The sequence below is a fragment of the Biomphalaria glabrata genome, chromosome 1 (assembly GCF_947242115.1).
Source record: "Biomphalaria glabrata chromosome 1, xgBioGlab47.1, whole genome shotgun sequence".
NCBI classification, from domain to species: domain Eukaryota; kingdom Metazoa; phylum Mollusca; class Gastropoda; family Planorbidae; genus Biomphalaria; species Biomphalaria glabrata.
The window spans coordinates 23,404,400-23,422,589 of NC_074711.1; the positions used below are offsets into that span (position 1 = coordinate 23,404,400).

Genomic DNA, 18,190 nt, shown 5'->3' on the forward strand with positions numbered 1-18,190 from the left:
GAACAATCGGCTACAACCTCTTAAAGCCTTACTACTCAGAGTTGCCTATAGTACAATACGATAAGCTAATAAGGTGCTGTCTTTGAAATGGAAGCCTTTAAAGCAGTGGTTCCCAAACTTTTTTGTCTCGTAGACCCCTTGCCATGGTTTCTGATTTTCGGTAGACCCCCTGCCTAACTTATATTGCATTTTTGCAAATTCATCAACATTTTTAAAACTAATTTCTAAATGTAGTGAGTCTCAGAGTGAAAAAGTAATTTAAAGCTGCATTTGAATTTATACAGGTGTCATTTTTATTGATAAAATATAAATTTAAACCAATTAAAATAACAAAATATGTATTCCTGGAATCATCAAACACACTGGTTATGTTCTTTTTTGGAGGCTCATCATCCGTTGCTACGGATATTATGTTTCATATAGAAATTTGTTGTTCTATGAAGTAGTCTTTGAAACATTAAATATTAATTAATTAATTTGCTTTAGGGATTCTTGTAAACTTTTTCAAAAAGATCAGTTTCTCTTGTATTTCTTGTTCTTTCATGTGTGGCTCAAATATTGGGTCCGCAGAACTGTTTTCACTAACAGGAGAAGTGGCGAAGGCGAGTAACTAACACCAAAACCAGTAAGCCTTGGACAGGCGGGACTCATTAGCCTTGGCTTTATACCCACCTAGCAGAAGGATATCTGAATTCAAACCTCTGCTGTCTTGCAACTATAAACATGGGTTTTGTGAGTCAACCCTGAGGAAAAAAAGGAGCCAGCAACCCTTAGGTAGTTTGCAGCAAACAGCGCTACATCCTGTCAGGGCCTGCTAGACCGCTGATCCCAAACTGTTTATGTCGTTTGAAAGAATTACATAAGAAGCTTTTAAGACTAAGACTGCTTTATTGATCCTTACGGAAATTTGTTGTGATTACAAAGACTCTTTTCTCATATAAAGACAACACCGATGTTCCCTTGAACTTTATTGTTGCAAGAAATTCGTTTAATAATATCAGATGTAGATTTGTTTTTAAACAGTTTTTAAAACTATTTCAACGGCAGGTAAAATCAATGTTTTACCTAAAGTGTTTTCCATATTTGGCTATAAATAAAGAGATATTGTAAGTCGTTCACAAACCATCATCTTCTCTTTATGATGTCGAAGAGAGATTTTGTGGGTCTATTCTGAACTTATCTTTTTCAAACTTTTATCTTTTTATCAGGGTGACATCGTCTCAAATTATCCTCTAGCGTAATAAGTTTCATATCGTCATAAAAAGGCACTTAGGCAACCGCTTGTTTGACAAGGAAAGAATGAATCCCAATTTTAAATAATCATCGGTGTACAATATACATTTCTTGTTGTTAAACAAAAGGTAGACAAAATTAAGATATTTAAATAAGTATTAAAATTAAATACAAACATTTTTCGTTTGAATAGCAGGATAAATGTTTAAAAGATTAACTAAGGTACAGATCATATATCAGTGTAGGAAATAATTACATTAATGGGAGTGAAAATTTAAGTCACAAATGAAATGAAATTAAATCCATTATCGTAGACCCCCATGGACATCTCATAGACCCCCATTTTATTTTTTCACTTTCGTAGACCCCTTGGAAGTCTTCGTGGACCCCTGGGGGTCTACATAGACCACTTTGGGAATCACTGCTTTAAAGTTTTGAAGGGAAGATCCTGGGGTGTTACTACAAAACAACAGAAACCAGTTTACAAGTCTGAAACACGGTCTTAAAATCTACCAGTTCAAAAGGTTGATATGACAGCAGGTCAGAGAAGCACTGATTTATGCCCTAGGATATCGATTCATCAAAACGAAGCGTATACCCCACAACTAGCGAGCTTTTATAAACAGTTGTAACTTCACTGACTTTTGGCTATGATATTTTCAACTGTTCTTTTTTTTTTTCGAGTTGTTTTGACTCTCCCCCCCCCCAACACCTTTTTTTTTAACCTTCATTTAAGTTTCATTACATCAAGTCGCTGACTTTAGGTTTAAGTGTTCAATCCGGTCCCACGGTTGCTGCTCGCATGGCTCGATAGTTACAACAATCACGTGATGTATAGACCTAAACCCTAGACAAAAGGACATTCACTTGCTCTCTAGGACCACGTGATCCGGTAAGCTTTAGGAAGCTTTTGTTGGACACGGAGCTATTACCACACGAGACTACCAGTGGATTGAGCTACCGTGGATTGAGCTACCCGTGGATTGAGCTACCCGTGGATTGAGCTACCGTGGATTGAGCTACCCGTGGATTGAGCTACCGTGGATTGAGCTACCCGTGGATTGAGCTACCCGTGGATTGAGCTACCGTGGATTGAGCTACCCGTGGATTGAGCTACCCGTGGATTGAGCTACCCGTGGATTGAGCTACCCGTGGATTGAGCTACCCGTGGATTGAGCTACCGTGGATTGAGCTACCGTGGATTGAGCTACCCGTGGATTGATCTACCCGTGGATTGATCTACCCGTGTATTGAGCTACCCGTGGATTGAGCTACCGTGGATTGAGCTACCCGTGGATTGATCTACCCGTGGATCGATCTACCCGTGGATTGAGCTACCCGTGGATTGAGCTACCCGTGGATTCATCTACCCGTGGATTGATCTACCCGTGGATTGATCTACCCGTGGATTGAGCTACCCGTGGATTGATCTACCCGTGGATTGATCTACCCGTGGATTGAGCTACCCTTGGATTGATCTACCCGTGGATTGATCTTCCCGTGGATTGATCTACCCGTGGATTGATCTACCCGTGGATTGAGCTACCCGTGGATTGATCTACCCGTGGATTGATCTACCCGTGGATTCAGCTACCCGTGGATTGAGCTACCCTTGGATTGAGCTACCCGTGGATTGATCTACCCGTGGATTGATCTACCCGTGGATTGAGCTACCCGTGGATTGATCTACCCGTGGATTGAGCTACCCGTGGATTGAGCTACCCGTGGATTGAGCTACCCGTGGATTGATCTACCCGTGGATTGATCTACCCGTGGATTAAGCTACCCGTGGATTGAGCTACCCTTGGATTGAGCTACCCGTGGATTGAGCTACCCGTGGATTGAGCTACCCGTGGATTGATCTACCCGTGGATTGATCTACCCGTGGATTGATCTACCCGTGGATTGATCTACCCGTGGATTGAGCTACCCTTGGATTGATCTACCCGTGGATTGAGCTACCCGTGGATTGAGCTACCGTGGATTGAGCTACCCGTGGAGAGCTACCCGTGGATTGAGCTACCCGTGGATTGAGCTACCCGTGGATTGAGCTACCCTTGGATTGATCTACCCGTGGATTGATCTACCCGTGGATTGAGCTACCCGTGGATTGAGCTACCCTTGGATTGAGCTACCCGTGGATTGAGCTACCCGTGGATTGATCTACCCGTGGATTGATCTACCCGTGGATTGATCTACCCGTGGATTGAGCTACCCGTGGATTGAGCTACCCGTGGATTGAGCTACCCTTGGATTGATCTACCCGTGGATTGATCTACCCGTGGATTGATCTACCCGTGGATTAAGCTACCCGTGGATTGAGCTACCCTTGGATTGAGCTACCCTTGGATTGAGCTACCCGTGGATTGAGCTACCCGTGGATTGAGCTACCCGTGGATTGAGCTAACGTGGATTGATCTACCCGTGGATTGATCTACCCGTGGATTGATCTACCCGTGGATTGATCTACCCGTGGATTGAGCTACCCTTGGATTGATCTACCCGTGGATTGAGCTACCCGTGGATTGAGCTACCGTGGATTGAGCTACCCGTGGAGAGCTACCCGTGGATTGAGCTACCCGTGGATTGAGCTACCCGTGGATTGAGCTACCCTTGGATTGATCTACCCGTGGATTGATCTACCCGTGGATTGAGCTACCCGTGGATTGAGCTACCCTTGGATTGAGCTACCCGTGGATTGAGCTACCCGTGGATTGATCTACCCGTGGATTGATCTACCCGTGGATTGATCTACCCGTGGATTGAGCTACCCGTGGATTGAGCTACCCGTGGATTGAGCTACCCTTGGATTGATCTACCCGTGGATTGTCCTACCCTTGGATTGAGCTACCCGTGGATTGATCTACCCGTGGATTGAGCTACCCGTGGATTGATCTACCTGTGGATTGAGCTACCCTTGGATTGATCTACCCGTGGATTGAGCTACCCGTGGATTGAGCTACCCGTGGATTGAGCTACCCGTGGATTGATCTACCCGTGGATTGAGCTACCCGTGGATTGATCTACCCGTGGATTGAGCTACCCGTGGATTGAGCTACCCGTGGATTGAGCTACCCGTGGAGGTCAAACGTAGGCATATGGAGGTTGAACTTGGGACGTTTAACGACTGAGGCCCCCCTTACCACCCGGTCGGAAAAAATGAGAGAAAGTTGGAGTGTTAGGAGAAAAAAAGATTCCAAACCAGATGAACGGATGGAAGGACTACATTTGTTGAATAGATAGATACGTTTCAAACAGAGATTGAAAATATAATTCAATTAAATCAATATATATATCAATATTTGTATCTATTTTCTATTATCTACTAGCTACTTTTATTCTGAAGAGGCAGATTTAGCTCAAAGTTAGAGATTTTTTTCACACTTCTCTACCATATAATTTGAATGAAAATTAGTCTTCATATTCATTATGCTAAAAACCAAAGAATGTACAATAAAATATTATAGAAAAAAAAAACTATAGAAAAGTTTACCGAGCAGAATACATATTCATATAAATCAGATGATAAAACGACTGTGGTCCTTGTTTTGGAAGTTTGGAGGCATATAGAGAAACTGCGACAATTTGTTGATGCCCTTTTTCGCTCCCGACACAATTCTGGACGTAAATGTCGTTAGGAGCAATAGAGGTTTTTCAATGTGGGGATTAAATAGTTGCGTAGGAACAAAAAAGTAATATTTATCTGCCACATCATAAATAATGCGGTCAAGGGAAAAATTTCTGTGTGTGTGTGTGTGTGTATCTGTACTCAATATCAGCTCTAGCATAGTCACAATTAAACCAATATTGGGTTAAGCAGTGTCCTCTAGACTAGTAGTTGGTAATGTCTTAAATATTTTAGTTAGACTACGAAGTCTCGAATAGCCTCGATTTCGTCATTTGATTTTGTTTTCGCCTCCCACGTCATGTCCACATAGTGACATAAAACAAAATGGACGAACGGTCTCTGGTGATAAGCACAAGACAGATATAAAGGACTGATGGAGGCGTGGTCCTTTTACAGGCTGACCGATACATTGGGATCTCAGACTCACTCAGGGGGAAAGTTTGATGCCCCTCACTACCTGATGCTCCTCACTATCTAATGCCCCTCACTACCTGATGCTCCTCACTACCTGATGCTCCTCACTATCTAATGCCCCTCACTACCTGATGCCCCTCACTACCTGATGCTCCTCACTATCTAATGCCCCTCACTACCTGATGCCCCTCACTACCTGATGCTCCTCACTATCTAATGCCCCTCACTACCTGAAGCCCCGTGCGGACCGCACCACTCGCTGATCACGCCTATAACTTTACCTCAGACAGTCCAACGCAATCGCTACTCAGCTCTACTGTGACAGTCTCTACTTCTACAAATGTGGGTAAAAGTCGAGGAGTTTGTGATCCTGATAGTTTATCTATCTCTACTTATCGATCAGTTGGCAAGTGATGACATGTTACTGTGGAGATAGTAACTAACTATAAGACATCCGTCTAGATGTCCAATAACACTGATAAGTACGTCTGGCTGTCAATAGCATTCAATTAGACTACAGACCTTTAAGAAGTTAGTCGAGTGGGTGGGTGGGGGGGGGGTCGGAGTTAAGCTTACTAAGAAAGTAAAATGAAATCTTAAGGATGAAAAGTGTATAAAATGTCTGAATAAGAAATGACCAAATTGTTGAACAAAAGATTAGCGAACGTTAGATATGGGACGTCCAGAATGAAATAAAATTAGGAAAAAACAAGTAACATAAAAAAAGAAATTGTTTCAACTCATTCTTTATGAAGCTGATGATTGTATATAGTTAATCATTCTAATTGGTGGCTGAGCGGTAAAGCGCTTGGCTTCTGAACCAGAAGTCCAGGGTTCGAATCCTGGTGAAGAATGGGATTTTTAATTTCGGGATCTTTGGGCGCCTCTGAGTCCAACCAGCTCTAATGGGTACCTGACATTAGTTGGGGAAAACTAAAGATGGTTGGTCGTTGTGTTGACCACCGACACCCTCGTTAACCGTAGGCCACAGAAACAGATGAGCTTTGCATCATCTTCCCTAAAGAACACAAGGTCTGAAAGAGGAACTTTACTTTACTTTTGCTTCTAATTATTTATGAGAGGCTTCATTATTACTACGAGTCTTTTCAGTGAGCGTTGCAGTTTAGCTCATGATTTTTATATTAGCAAGATGGCGTGCGAAAAAGTGTATGGATGTTTATGTATTCATTGACTATCTACTGAAGACAAAACAAAATTGATTTCCACTCATGCTGTTTTTCAAAAAAGACGTCAACGGTATGTAATTGTAAGATTATATTGTTATTAAGTTTTTTACTGTGTGGCCAAGTAGGCAATTATTTTTCCCAAAGATATACATATTAAATTGTTAGAGCCTTTTTTAAATACCCATCCAGTGTTCACCCATGAAGAGTTTGCAAGCTATTGGCGGGGGCGGGGGGAATTTTACAAAAAAAGAAAAAGGACTGTAGGATTTGCTAGAAAGACATTGGGCCATTAGGTCTACTCTATGTCACCACGTCCGTCCCATTGTAAAGTATCTAGACCTTTAAGTTAGTTTAGGTCATAGTGCTATGATTTATTGTTTAAAAGTCTTTTATTCCATGTCTCATGCGTCGGTAGCTTGTAACAACGAAACAAGCTTTGACACGTATGTAATGGACAAGCGTGATATAATATCAATAGCACATTTTCGGCAATTCGAAATGAAAGTTGTTTTTGATCAAATGTAGCCCATATACAAAATTATTGTGCTACAAGAAATATAAATCCAGATTGAAGTTTAGACTCAACTCTATACTATTAAACAAGGTTGCAAAGACAGTTTGTGTGGAAACAGGTAAAACGTCGGGTGTCAATATTTTCAACATGAATACCAGAAACTAGGAACTACAAACAGTTAACAAGATCTATGTTACATTTTCATACAGTTTAATTGTCAACCAATGCATATCACTTTAAAATAGAAAAGGCATGTAGTAGGAAATTAATAATTAGTTATAAAAGTACACCTGTAATAGATACATTGCCTAGAGCCCTAGTAGACCTTGACAGCATTGTTAAACATATGGGAAGAATTGTAGATCGAATTGTGAATAGCTAGATCTGAAAAAACTTGAAGTTTAATCTGTTGAGACATTTTTGTAACACACCTACTGTATGTGTTAAAGTAGAAGAAATGAGAGAGAGAGAGGGGGGGGTGTTCACGTTGTTAGTTAAAAAAAACAAAAACAACAACACTTTTATGTAAATCACAGGGCCACATTAAAATAGCGTCGGAGTAGAGGGTAAGGAAACCCGAGATCCCCCGCGGCATATTGCCACTTTTCGTCTTCAAAATACTGTCGCTATTAGAAAGTGATAGATAACTCTAGAGAAACATTGCACACTGACTGTTAATTCTATGCTATGCTCCTCAATGTGGTCACGTTGATTCTCACTTGTTAGAGAAACACATAGGTAAAGATACCATCTTTGAGATTTGCATCCTAAGGCAAAGTAGTGATGCGTGAACATGTAAAACAAACAACTTTACACTTGCAATCTTGCCATGCGCATCTTACACCCTGAAATCCTGAAGTTCATATTTTTTATCAGGCACATCACTTTTTATTTTAAACATTTCCAATACAAATCTTCCAAACATTCTCTGGTATCTCTGCTAATGAAAGCTTTACTTTTGTGTCTGCTCATTAGGCAAATAAAAACTTATCACCGGTGCTTATAGGTAGATAATGGAACTTACAACAGTTACTAAGTTTTCGTGAAACTATTGGCTAGTAGATACTTAAATAAAGTAGTGCTTTAGCAAAGACTATTAGGAAGTCAGAGAATATGACTGTAAGAGTGATCCAGAGAATCAGACTATAAAAAATAATTAAACCTTGTCGCGATTGAGTCGGAATTTCATTTTCTCAGGCTCCTTTCTTTTTCAAAAGATTTGTGTTTTAAACTAGTCAAACGACTTCAAGACTTTCCACTCAGCTACAATACAAAAGATTTGTGTTTTAAACTAGTCAAACGACTTCAAGACTTTCCACTCAGCTACAATACAAAAGATTTGTGTTTTAAACTAGTCAAACGACTTCAAGACTTTCCACTCAGCTACAATACAAAAGATTTGTGTTTTAAACTAGTCAAACGACTTCAAGACTTTCCACTCAGCTACAATACAAAAGATTTGTGTTTTAAACTAGTCAAACGACTTCAAGACTTTCCACTCAGCTACAATACAAAAGATTTGTTTCAAAATGGTTAGGCGACTTCAAGACTTTCAACTCAGCTACAAGACAAAAGATTCGAACTTTTTTTGGCTGAGAAAATAGAACGAGGGTTACGTTTGGCTGTCAAAAAGCGAAAAGAGAATTGAAAGTGGCTGGTCACTAAGAGTCCATTTTCTTTATGACATTTAAGTTTCATCAGGAAGGAGGGGAGGAGTGTTGCGACTCGCGAGCTCACTCTGGTCAATAGCAGACTTATTGACCATTCGTTATTATTCGGCCAACAGAGGGGAATGCTGTAGACCAGACTAATGGGCATGATATTAGGCATGCTAATAGGCATAAAAAATATTGTGACCAATGAGTCTCTTGCGTGTTGTCCCCAGAATCAAAGACTTGATGAGAAGGAGGGAATTGGATGAAAGAAGAGGACATAGGATAAAAACATGGAGTGAGAATGAGAGAGTGTGAGATATAGTGAGAATGAGAGAGAGTGAAAGACTGAGAATAAGTGAAAGAGATGGAGTCAGTGTGAGAGATGGAGAGAAAGTGAAAGAGAGTGTGCGAGAGTGAGATTTATAGAAAGAGAGAGAGGGAAGGAGATAATGGAGAGAGAGATGGTGTGACAGTGACAAATCGTGAGAGATGGAGTGTGAGAGATGGAGTGTGAGAGATTGAGTGTGAGAGATGGAGTGTGAGAGATGGAGTGTGAGAGATGGAGTGTGAGAGATGGAGTGTGAGAGATGGAGTGTGAGAGAGACATGGAAAGAAAGGAACACATAATGAAAGAGTGGGAGAAAAATAGGGAGTGATAATATTGACATAGAGAGAAAGTGAGAGACGTGAATAATTGAGAGAGAGAGAGAGAGAGAGAGAGAGAGAGAGAGAGAGAGAGTATGCTATTACAAATGGAAGCCATACAGATAAGAATGAACCTGTGGGATAAAATCAACTGGAAGTGCGCTATTGTTGACAGTGTCAGGGACATACTGCAGAGTTTATTGATGCAGGTTGTCATGGAAACACTATCTTACCTTCTTATATTGGAGATGGATTGATACATTGTCATCTTTGGCCTCCGTTGCCTGGTCAGCTGTTATGCATTCCTGTTAATAGAGACACTCTTGTTTAGTTCTACAACTGACTAATGAAGGTATATAGACCTACTTAATACATAGAAGTCAACACAGCTTTAGAAACAGTCCAGACCTAGAAGCTCATTTAAAAACATAGGACGTAACTAAAAACACTAAGCTATAAAACAGTATAGAGCATTGAAGAAAAGTAGTATAACTATGTTATGTCCTAGACAAAATATAGACCAAGTATCAATGGATACTAATACAATACGTATGATATACAGTAGGTACGTAACCAAGGCAACCCCTTGTAGACCTACAATATAAATAGTGGTCCAGACATACATAGTGCAAACGAGTGTGTTATTAATTAAACCTTGTGAAACACTGTCGAATTATCCAACTCACAATACCTGGATACATCGATTATAGCAATCCTTTTTTTTTTTATGTTCGACAAAATTATTTTTTTTTTAAATATTAATTTCTGATTTGGTTATAAAACAAGCAAAAAAAAGCTTACATAAGCGAATCTGTACATTTATAGCCATGTCTATCAATAATACCCGTAATCAATATCGAACTAAATTAATTAATTACCAGTAATTAATTGACTAATTGGTTACTTTTTTATTTGATTCATATTTTGTTAGGTAAAACAAATAATTGTGGAAAGTTTCAACTTCATCCGAGAATGGGTGTGGAAAACATAACGTGTATAATTATCTCTAAGTGAAAAAAAACAACACATTTTTAGCCATTTTTATCTGTTAATACTGAAGGATTTAATACTGAAGGATTAATTTCCCTTGTTGGTATCAAACAACATAATTAATTACTAGTAATTAATTGACTGATTGATACTTTTTATTTATGTTTTGTTTCATACAACAAATAACTGCATAAGGTTTCAACTTGATCCGAGAATGGGCGTGGTTGAAATAACGTGAACAAAATTTGGCACAGACAGAAAGACAGACAGAAAGACAGACAGAAAGACAGACAGAAAGACAGACAGAAAGACAGACAGAAAGACAGACAGAAAGACAGACAGAAAGACAGACAGAAAGACAGACTGAGTTGCTATAAGGTTTGTAATCAGTGCACTTTGTAAAGTACAGCGCTCTTGTCCGTGACAGTAAGTCAAGAAGAGAGCAGTTACGTGACAGTAAGTCAAGAAGAGAGCAGTTACGTGACAGTAAGTCAAGAAGAGAGCAGTTACGTGACAGTAAGTCAAGAAGAGAGCAGTTACGTGACAGTAAGTCAAGAAGAGAGCAGTTACGTGACAGTAAGTCAAGAAGAGAGCAGTTACGTGACAGTAAGTCAAGAAGAGAGCAGTTACGTGACAGTAAGTCAAGAAGAGAGCAGTTACGTGACAGTAAGTCAAGAAGAGAGCAGTTACGTGACAGTAAGTCAAGAAGAGAGCAGTTACGTGACAGTAAGTCAAGAAGAGAGCAGTTACGTGACAGTAAGTCAAGAAGAGAGCAGTTACGTGACAGTAAGTCAAGAAGAGAGCAGTTACGTGACAGTAAGTCAAGAAGAGAGCAGTTACGTGACAGTAAGTCAAGAAGAGAGCAGTTACGTGACAGTAAGTCAAGAAGAGAGCAGTTACGTGACAGTAAGTCAAGAAGAGAGCAGTTACGTGACAGTAAGTCAAGAAGAGAGCAGTTACGTGACAGTAAGTCAAGAAGAGAGCAGTTACGTGACAGTAAGTCAAGAAGAGAGCAGTTACGTGAATAATTTTAACAGTGGATTGTTAATTTACCTTGAGTGTAGGCAGTTGGACAAAGTGTGAGGGTATCTATTTGAAAAGTAATCTTAAGGGAATATCTATGACCTCTGCTAGCAATCCAAGCATGTAGGCCATTTCCATATTGATGTAACTGTTGTGCCCGTTTTAAAGGTAGCACATTTATGGACAGTATAGAAGGATTTGCGAACGCTAGTATGAACAGTATAGAAGGATTTGCGAACGCTAGTATGGACAGTATAGAAGGATTTGCGAACGCTAGTGTGGACAGTATAGAAGGATTTGCGAACTCTAGTATGGACATTTAGAGGAACTTATTATGGTTCGACAGTTATACTTGGAAAGGCAAGTATCCCGAATGGGGGACGAATGTATGTCAAAGGCAATCTTTTTTTGGTGAAGTAACAGAGGTGACCAACGGAAACGCTTTAATGACCAGCTTATTATTATTATTTTAACAAAAATAACACACTACTCACCTCTAGCCTTAGGTTGGCGCTAAATCTTTGGCACCACAACTTGTATTCATGTCCCATTCCTGAAAGACGTTTGAGAAATTCCCTGGTTTCTAATGCAATTAATGAATTGCCTTCAAGGTCAATTTGGGCAATCTTGCACCATGTCTCTAAGACCTTGAGAACACCTCGGTGCTGAAAGGATATGTCACAGCTCGGAGTCGCCAATGTGGTGGCCGTGCTGACATTAGATGTGACACCTGCTGGACGAAGGTCTGGTGTCGGCGAGTACAAGATAGGTGTGGACAAGGATGTGTGGCATGTAAGTTGCTGCTGGAGAGGGGACAGTGTCACTACTGGAACGTATTCTGGCTTGACGCTGAGGTGGTTGGCGAAGCTTGTGGAAGGGGGGATACTTGGGAAGTCAAACTGAGTCTGTGGACTTTGGCTGGACGTGGAAGGGTTTGGAGAAGATGGTGCTTCAAAGTGAACTGTGATGGCGGCGCCGGCCACTGGGGTATCAGAGCTAGGCGGGGAAGGATACTGCTGACTTGGAGAAATCTGAGACTCTGCCGAAGACACAGGGTGATGAATAATCCGTTCATCTTCTCCTCCGACGTCGGTGGTAGTTATAGTCACCATGGAGCCGGCCTTAAATGGACCAGTGGTCATCGGTGAGCTGGGGAAGATAAACGTTGGCCGACTAGGGCTGTGAGGACTGTGCTTGCACTCTACGACGTCCGTATGGACATGGAGCTGACCAGTAGAACTGTTTATGAGGTTGGATCTATGCCTCATGGCTAAATTTTCTGGAACGGAACTGGAGCGTGAAAACACTGGAGATACATCCACGGGGGGTGTCTCCATAACAAATGTAGGAAGATTGATAAGTTCTCTTTGAAAGGCAACGATGTCTACTTCTGGCGTGGACGCTTCACTACAAGACCCAGATGTCAGATGACCTCCGCTGACTATACTGTCCTGGTGTGCTAACTGAACGTTCACTTGGGACTTTGAAAGGCGCTTTTTGCTGGGCCAGCGAAATAATTTCTTGGAAGGCTGTTTCGATGCTACGTCGTAGGCCAAGGACTCAGAATGATCAGGGGGCGTGGTGACGTTGGTTGAGGCCATTGAGGAGGCCTCTTTATTCCTAGACTTAATGTCCATATCAAGAGGAGTGACAAGGCTTTCGCCAATGGCACGTAAGGCAAGTTTTGTCGTTGTTCCATTCTTGGTCTGTACGAAAGTTGAATGACTAGCTAGCTTACCCGTGATTTTCTCGCTGAACTGGGCGTCGTCCAGATCTTGCGTGTGCCCTTCGTCTTCATCGATCCCCGAGTCCGACACCATAACCCTGAGAGTTGGCTTTGGTTTAGGCACGACTGTGGATGCTGGTTCCTGTTTTTGGGACTTCAGGGAACCCGAGAGTTCTACGTTTTTTATCTGTAAACCTTCTTGTGCCTGTTGCTGCTGCTCTTTCACAACCATCTGGTCGTCTTTCTCACAGGTGTCAAGCTTCCTAGGCGGACAAGAGTCAACTTTGTCCACTTTTGGAGGCTTTAGCTTTGAGTCTGAGTAGAGAGTCTTTCTGCGTATCATGTTTCCAAAGAGTCTGTGTGAAAGAAGCCTAAGGACGATGACTGGATGCACAACCATGGGCAAACCGGATAAGAAGTACTCACGCAAGGACTGTTGGTTCATTACCTTCAGGAACTCCATGGAACACGAGGGCGTGGCAAGTGGAGAGAGAATCGACTGCGGACCACTAATAGGATCATGATCGAAGTGACCTGATAAACTACTTACTGACCCACTCAGTCGAATGAAAGGCGTGTGACCTTCTCGCTCTTCTGTACTTGCTTCCTGAAAAGAAAGAATTTATTTTAATCTTATTCTATACAAAATACATTCGTACACATTTATATCAATAGTTTTTTATATGAGGTAATTAAGTTCATATTTTGAATCGGAGGAATACAAAGCGCCCAACATCAAAACATTTATAGATCAAACGTCTTTGCCTAACCAAAAACGCTTGCTATTCGCTCCTAAGTCCCTCCACGTGCACTATGTGACCATCAATGTCCACTTACTGACCTATAAGTCTAGTTTTTACTAGTCCATCTTTAAATCCCCGTAATTGTCCTTAGAGCTGAGTATGAGACTCTTGAAACTCTAGACCAATGGAAGCTTTATTTCTGTTTAAACAAACTTCTGTCTGGGAAAGATCCAAGCAGATGTACATTTTTTGTTTCATTCCTATTACCGATGGCTCTCAAGACGCTCGTGCATGAGGCGAGGCCTTCCACATTTTCATTCTACGTATCACATTAGCTATGCAAGTTTCCACCATAAAAATGGCCCTTTTGAGGAACATTGTGTAGATAGTGACATGTTGGGGCTTCCTTCCATTCCCGCCTGTGCCTTGGGCACCCAAACGAGGGATCTGTTTCCCCATAGGCTTCTCGTTACCTCTATCGACCGGTTCTACCCGAGCAGCACGTTGAGTCTGAGAAGCATTGCCGGGGTGGCTTAAAATTTAAGTAATCCAGTAGTACGTCCAATGAATGAAAACATAACACATGAAGCCTTCACATGCAGTTGTAAACAAACTAGACTAGGAAGTCTTCCTCGCACCTTTCGTTCTATCTTATACTCCCGTGATTGGAGTGAGACTCCTGTAACACATTGAGTCACACACAACACATACAAACCTTACATTCTAGTGAGAATATATCTTCTTAATAAACTTCAGTTAAATAAGATATGAAAGCACAGGTATAATATTTGTTTTATCTTTGAACTGAAATGATATTATAGATATAATTAGAGATAATGAACTCTTATACACTCTATGTGGTAGATTTATGTGCTATAATGTGCATCTCTACTTCTTTTTCTACTTTTATTTTTTAATTTTAGTATTACTCATAACTAAGGCTTTCTCATCTCCATATTTTAAAAAAATGCATGTTTAGATAATGTTGACGTCACCTGAATCACTTCAGCAATGAGACCTTCCATGGAGGCTGCCTCTATGTGACCCTTGGAGTTGAACATGACGATTTTCCCCATTGCCATCAGCTCTATAAAACTATCTTCAGGGGAGTGAACTTGAAGCAAGGAGCTCTGGTTACTCTCGTTGAAGGCTGGAGATAATTTAAAAAAAATCGAGATCTTCTATTTTGAATGAACAGAAATGTTTGTAGTATACAGATACAAATTTAACAATCTATTCCAACCCCAAGCCCTATCCATACAAGCCCCAAGTCCTATCCCAACCTTGGAAAATAGTTTTCTAAAGTAACAAAGTAATATTTTTTAAAGGAATATTTATTATTTCAAACTCTAATCGCACAATCTCTACCAGACAATTGCAATATGAAGAATAAGAATTAATTATCATTTTATAGGGAAAATAACATTGAATTTATTATAGTGTTGAAATGTAGAAGTTTAGGGTGGAACCTCTTCTCTAACCGTTCCTGCAGGATGATCTTGTTGTTTTGTTTCAACCCTGCTCATTCTTTTTCGAGTAGAATGAGGAGACATACAAAAGAAACTTTAAAAAATTAAAAAGGAATTTATCCCTTCATTACAAGAAATGACACGAGTTTATAATTCATAATATTTTGTGTAAGAATTTTAAATGTCAGAATGTTAAAAGCGTCCTTGAATTTCTTTGCTAGCTTTATAAATTGTGATTATTACAAAAAAGACAACAACGAAGAACTAACGTCTTCTATCAAAGATGTCGACGCGTCCGCCCAGCTTGTGAAACAATCCCATGTAGACCAGGATCCTTGCAGCATGGTACTTGACATACTTGGCGTATTTGGTGCTGTGGTTGGTGTAATACCACTCATCAGATGGCAGCAGCAGTTGCATCAGCATGTCGGCCACGTCTGCTTCAGACAAGGCAGAATGGTAGGCCGGGGTCATGGCCACAGAGGCCAGAGCCTGCAGCAGGAGGCACAGAAGTTGCTGAGGGAGACAATAAAACAACATGAAGAGCCAATGAAGCTGAATAGATCAATTGGAACATAAAAGCCTTCCATTTAGTTCTGTACTACATGTGAAGTACATGTACTGGGCTTCACATTTCTGTATGCAAAACAAAATGCAGTCTTAAAGATATATCTATTACTTGGTGTATTTCTTGTTCTCTTTATTGTGTTTTATTAAATGTAACAACACATAAGTAAATAAGTAATATTTGTTTCCAACAGTCTCATATGTTTTTATAGCTTAATCACTGAATTTGAATCGAGAATTCTCTAATTTTATAGTATAACGTGTAACGCGCGCACACATAAATGTATGTATATCAATTTATTTATATTTCAAATTAGGTGAAAGACAGGCTGCAACTAAGATTCTATTCAGCACATTTTAGTGACAAACACTTCCCTCTCCCGCCCTCCTTTTTTTACGTTATTCCGAGCGCACCGTCTCAGATTTCCGCGCTTTTAAAACCAGCTGATTTTATCTTCTGCCACGATAGACAACAACATCGGAAAGAGAAGTTAACAGACTAATCATCTTGAGGAAGAGGTCGTGCCCCAAAAGTCTTGTAGTTTTATTGTCATTAATCATAGTATCTTGTATGTATGTCTATTATTGTCTATTGTATTTTTCTAGCTAATACCTACAAAATTCTATGAATTCATTTGAATATTTAAGGTCTTTATGACTACATCATACTGAGTCACTGACATCCCATGTGTTCTCGACAAGAGCAAGTGTTAAGATAAGGGCGACAATCGTGTAAAAAAAGAAAATAACTATATATTGTTGTGTTACCTTCCTTGGATCACTAATTTCTTTGAAGATACTCGTCGAAGTTGCTAAATTTTGTCGGCTCATGCGATATAGTTCGAGAAATTTTCAATTTATTTTGTTTTTGTTACACATGTTGAACCGACTTGTTTAGAAATCAAATGTAAAAAAAAATGTGTAGGGTTATTGTGCTTCAATACAGTACATTGGAATATTAACAAATACAAGTCCAGAATAGATAACTCACCAGTTAAAAAAAACAAACAAAAAAACTCAGTATGCGGATTAAGAATATAGAACTTTATAAAGGGGGCGGAGGCTTTTAATAGAAATAATCTGAAATTGCTTACTCTCTTATGAAGGGTATAAGGACTGAGAGAACTAGAGGACTAAGAGGACTTTTCTATAAGAGAGAGAGAGAGAGAGAGGGAGAGAGAGAGAGAGGGAAATGGCCTTAAAACTTTGGTAAGCCTTGTATCTATCAATCAGTCTCTCTCTTTCTCTCTCTCATTTGTAATAGGCTTGCCTTGTAGCTGTAAATGGGTGTGCATCTTCGACTGATTACTCAGTAGATGTTTGAGTGTCATATACCGTTTAATTAATTTCAATATTTTCAGCACTACTATCAGAAGCAATGCACTACAAGTTTTTTTAAAACCTCATTCAAGGCTTCAAGGAAGAAAACAAATATTCACTTTCAGAAAGGAAATTGTCACCACCTCAAAGTTGGTGCCATATAGTTGATACTCTATTTTAATATTATGCGTATTATTCACAACTCAAGTTTCTATAAGGTGAACATTTTTAACCTTGAGTTAACCAGTTACTTGATAGCAGTTGGTAAGAGACAGTCAGTAAGAACAGTCAGTTGGAAACTGTCAGTAAGGAACGGAACAGTCATTGAATAATGTCACTTAAGAAAGTTATCGAAGCTATTATAAAGAAATCTGAGATGTGTACCAGTATTTCTATAAGGAATCAATAAGTTATTGTCAAGTATTTCTATAAAGGATTTTTAGTGGATATTCGTGGATTGTATCATAATCCATATGTGTTGTTATTATCATTATTGTATATTAAACATAATTTTTGTGTCTGCTGCATAAGAAGTTATTTCCCCATTTACGAGAGATGTATGAACTTATGAAGTATTCATCCTGACAATGCTTACAATATAAGTTAATAGTATGAACCCAAAGGGACAGCCATAACTACCCAGTGACAGAAATAAACTAACCGTTGCATTAAAACGTTAAAAGGTCTCAAATATCATGATTTGGGATTTTCAATATCTTTTCTAGTTTCTCTGATCTACACGGGACGGACGGACGGACGGACAGACAGACTAGACAAAACAATAAGGGCTTTCCCCCTTTCGGGGACCGCTGAAAAGAAAATCAACAACATTGGTACAGTATACATTTCTTTTTTTATAACACAACAACAATATCTAATTTTTGTTTATTTCTATTTTTTTGGTAAAGTTAACTTAAGACCGAAATAAGGCTTTGGTTATAATTGTGGTATGTTATTTTTAAAAATTCTTTGTATTTAGTTCAGTTTGTTACTTTCATAAAGTTGTAGCATTGAGAAAACCATTTTTCTACATTTGTTGATTTCAAATGAATCTGACAGAGTGAAGGTTTGATTTA

General features: G+C 39.8%; 1 protein-coding gene across 1 annotated transcript in view; it reads right to left on the reverse strand.

Moving 5' to 3' along the window:
* Window positions 1–18,190, reverse strand: part of LOC106080104 (uncharacterized) — a 345,965-nt gene that overhangs the window by 105,785 nt on the left and 221,990 nt on the right. The window contains exons 6-9 of the mRNA XM_056028968.1: window positions 15,497–15,743; window positions 14,754–14,908; window positions 11,784–13,622; window positions 9,510–9,581 (exon numbers count right to left, since the gene is read on the reverse strand). Coding sequence (XP_055884943.1) covers window positions 9,510–9,581; window positions 11,784–13,622; window positions 14,754–14,908; window positions 15,497–15,743 — 2,313 coding nt within the window. The remainder of the gene's footprint in view (window positions 1–9,509; window positions 9,582–11,783; window positions 13,623–14,753; window positions 14,909–15,496; window positions 15,744–18,190) is intronic.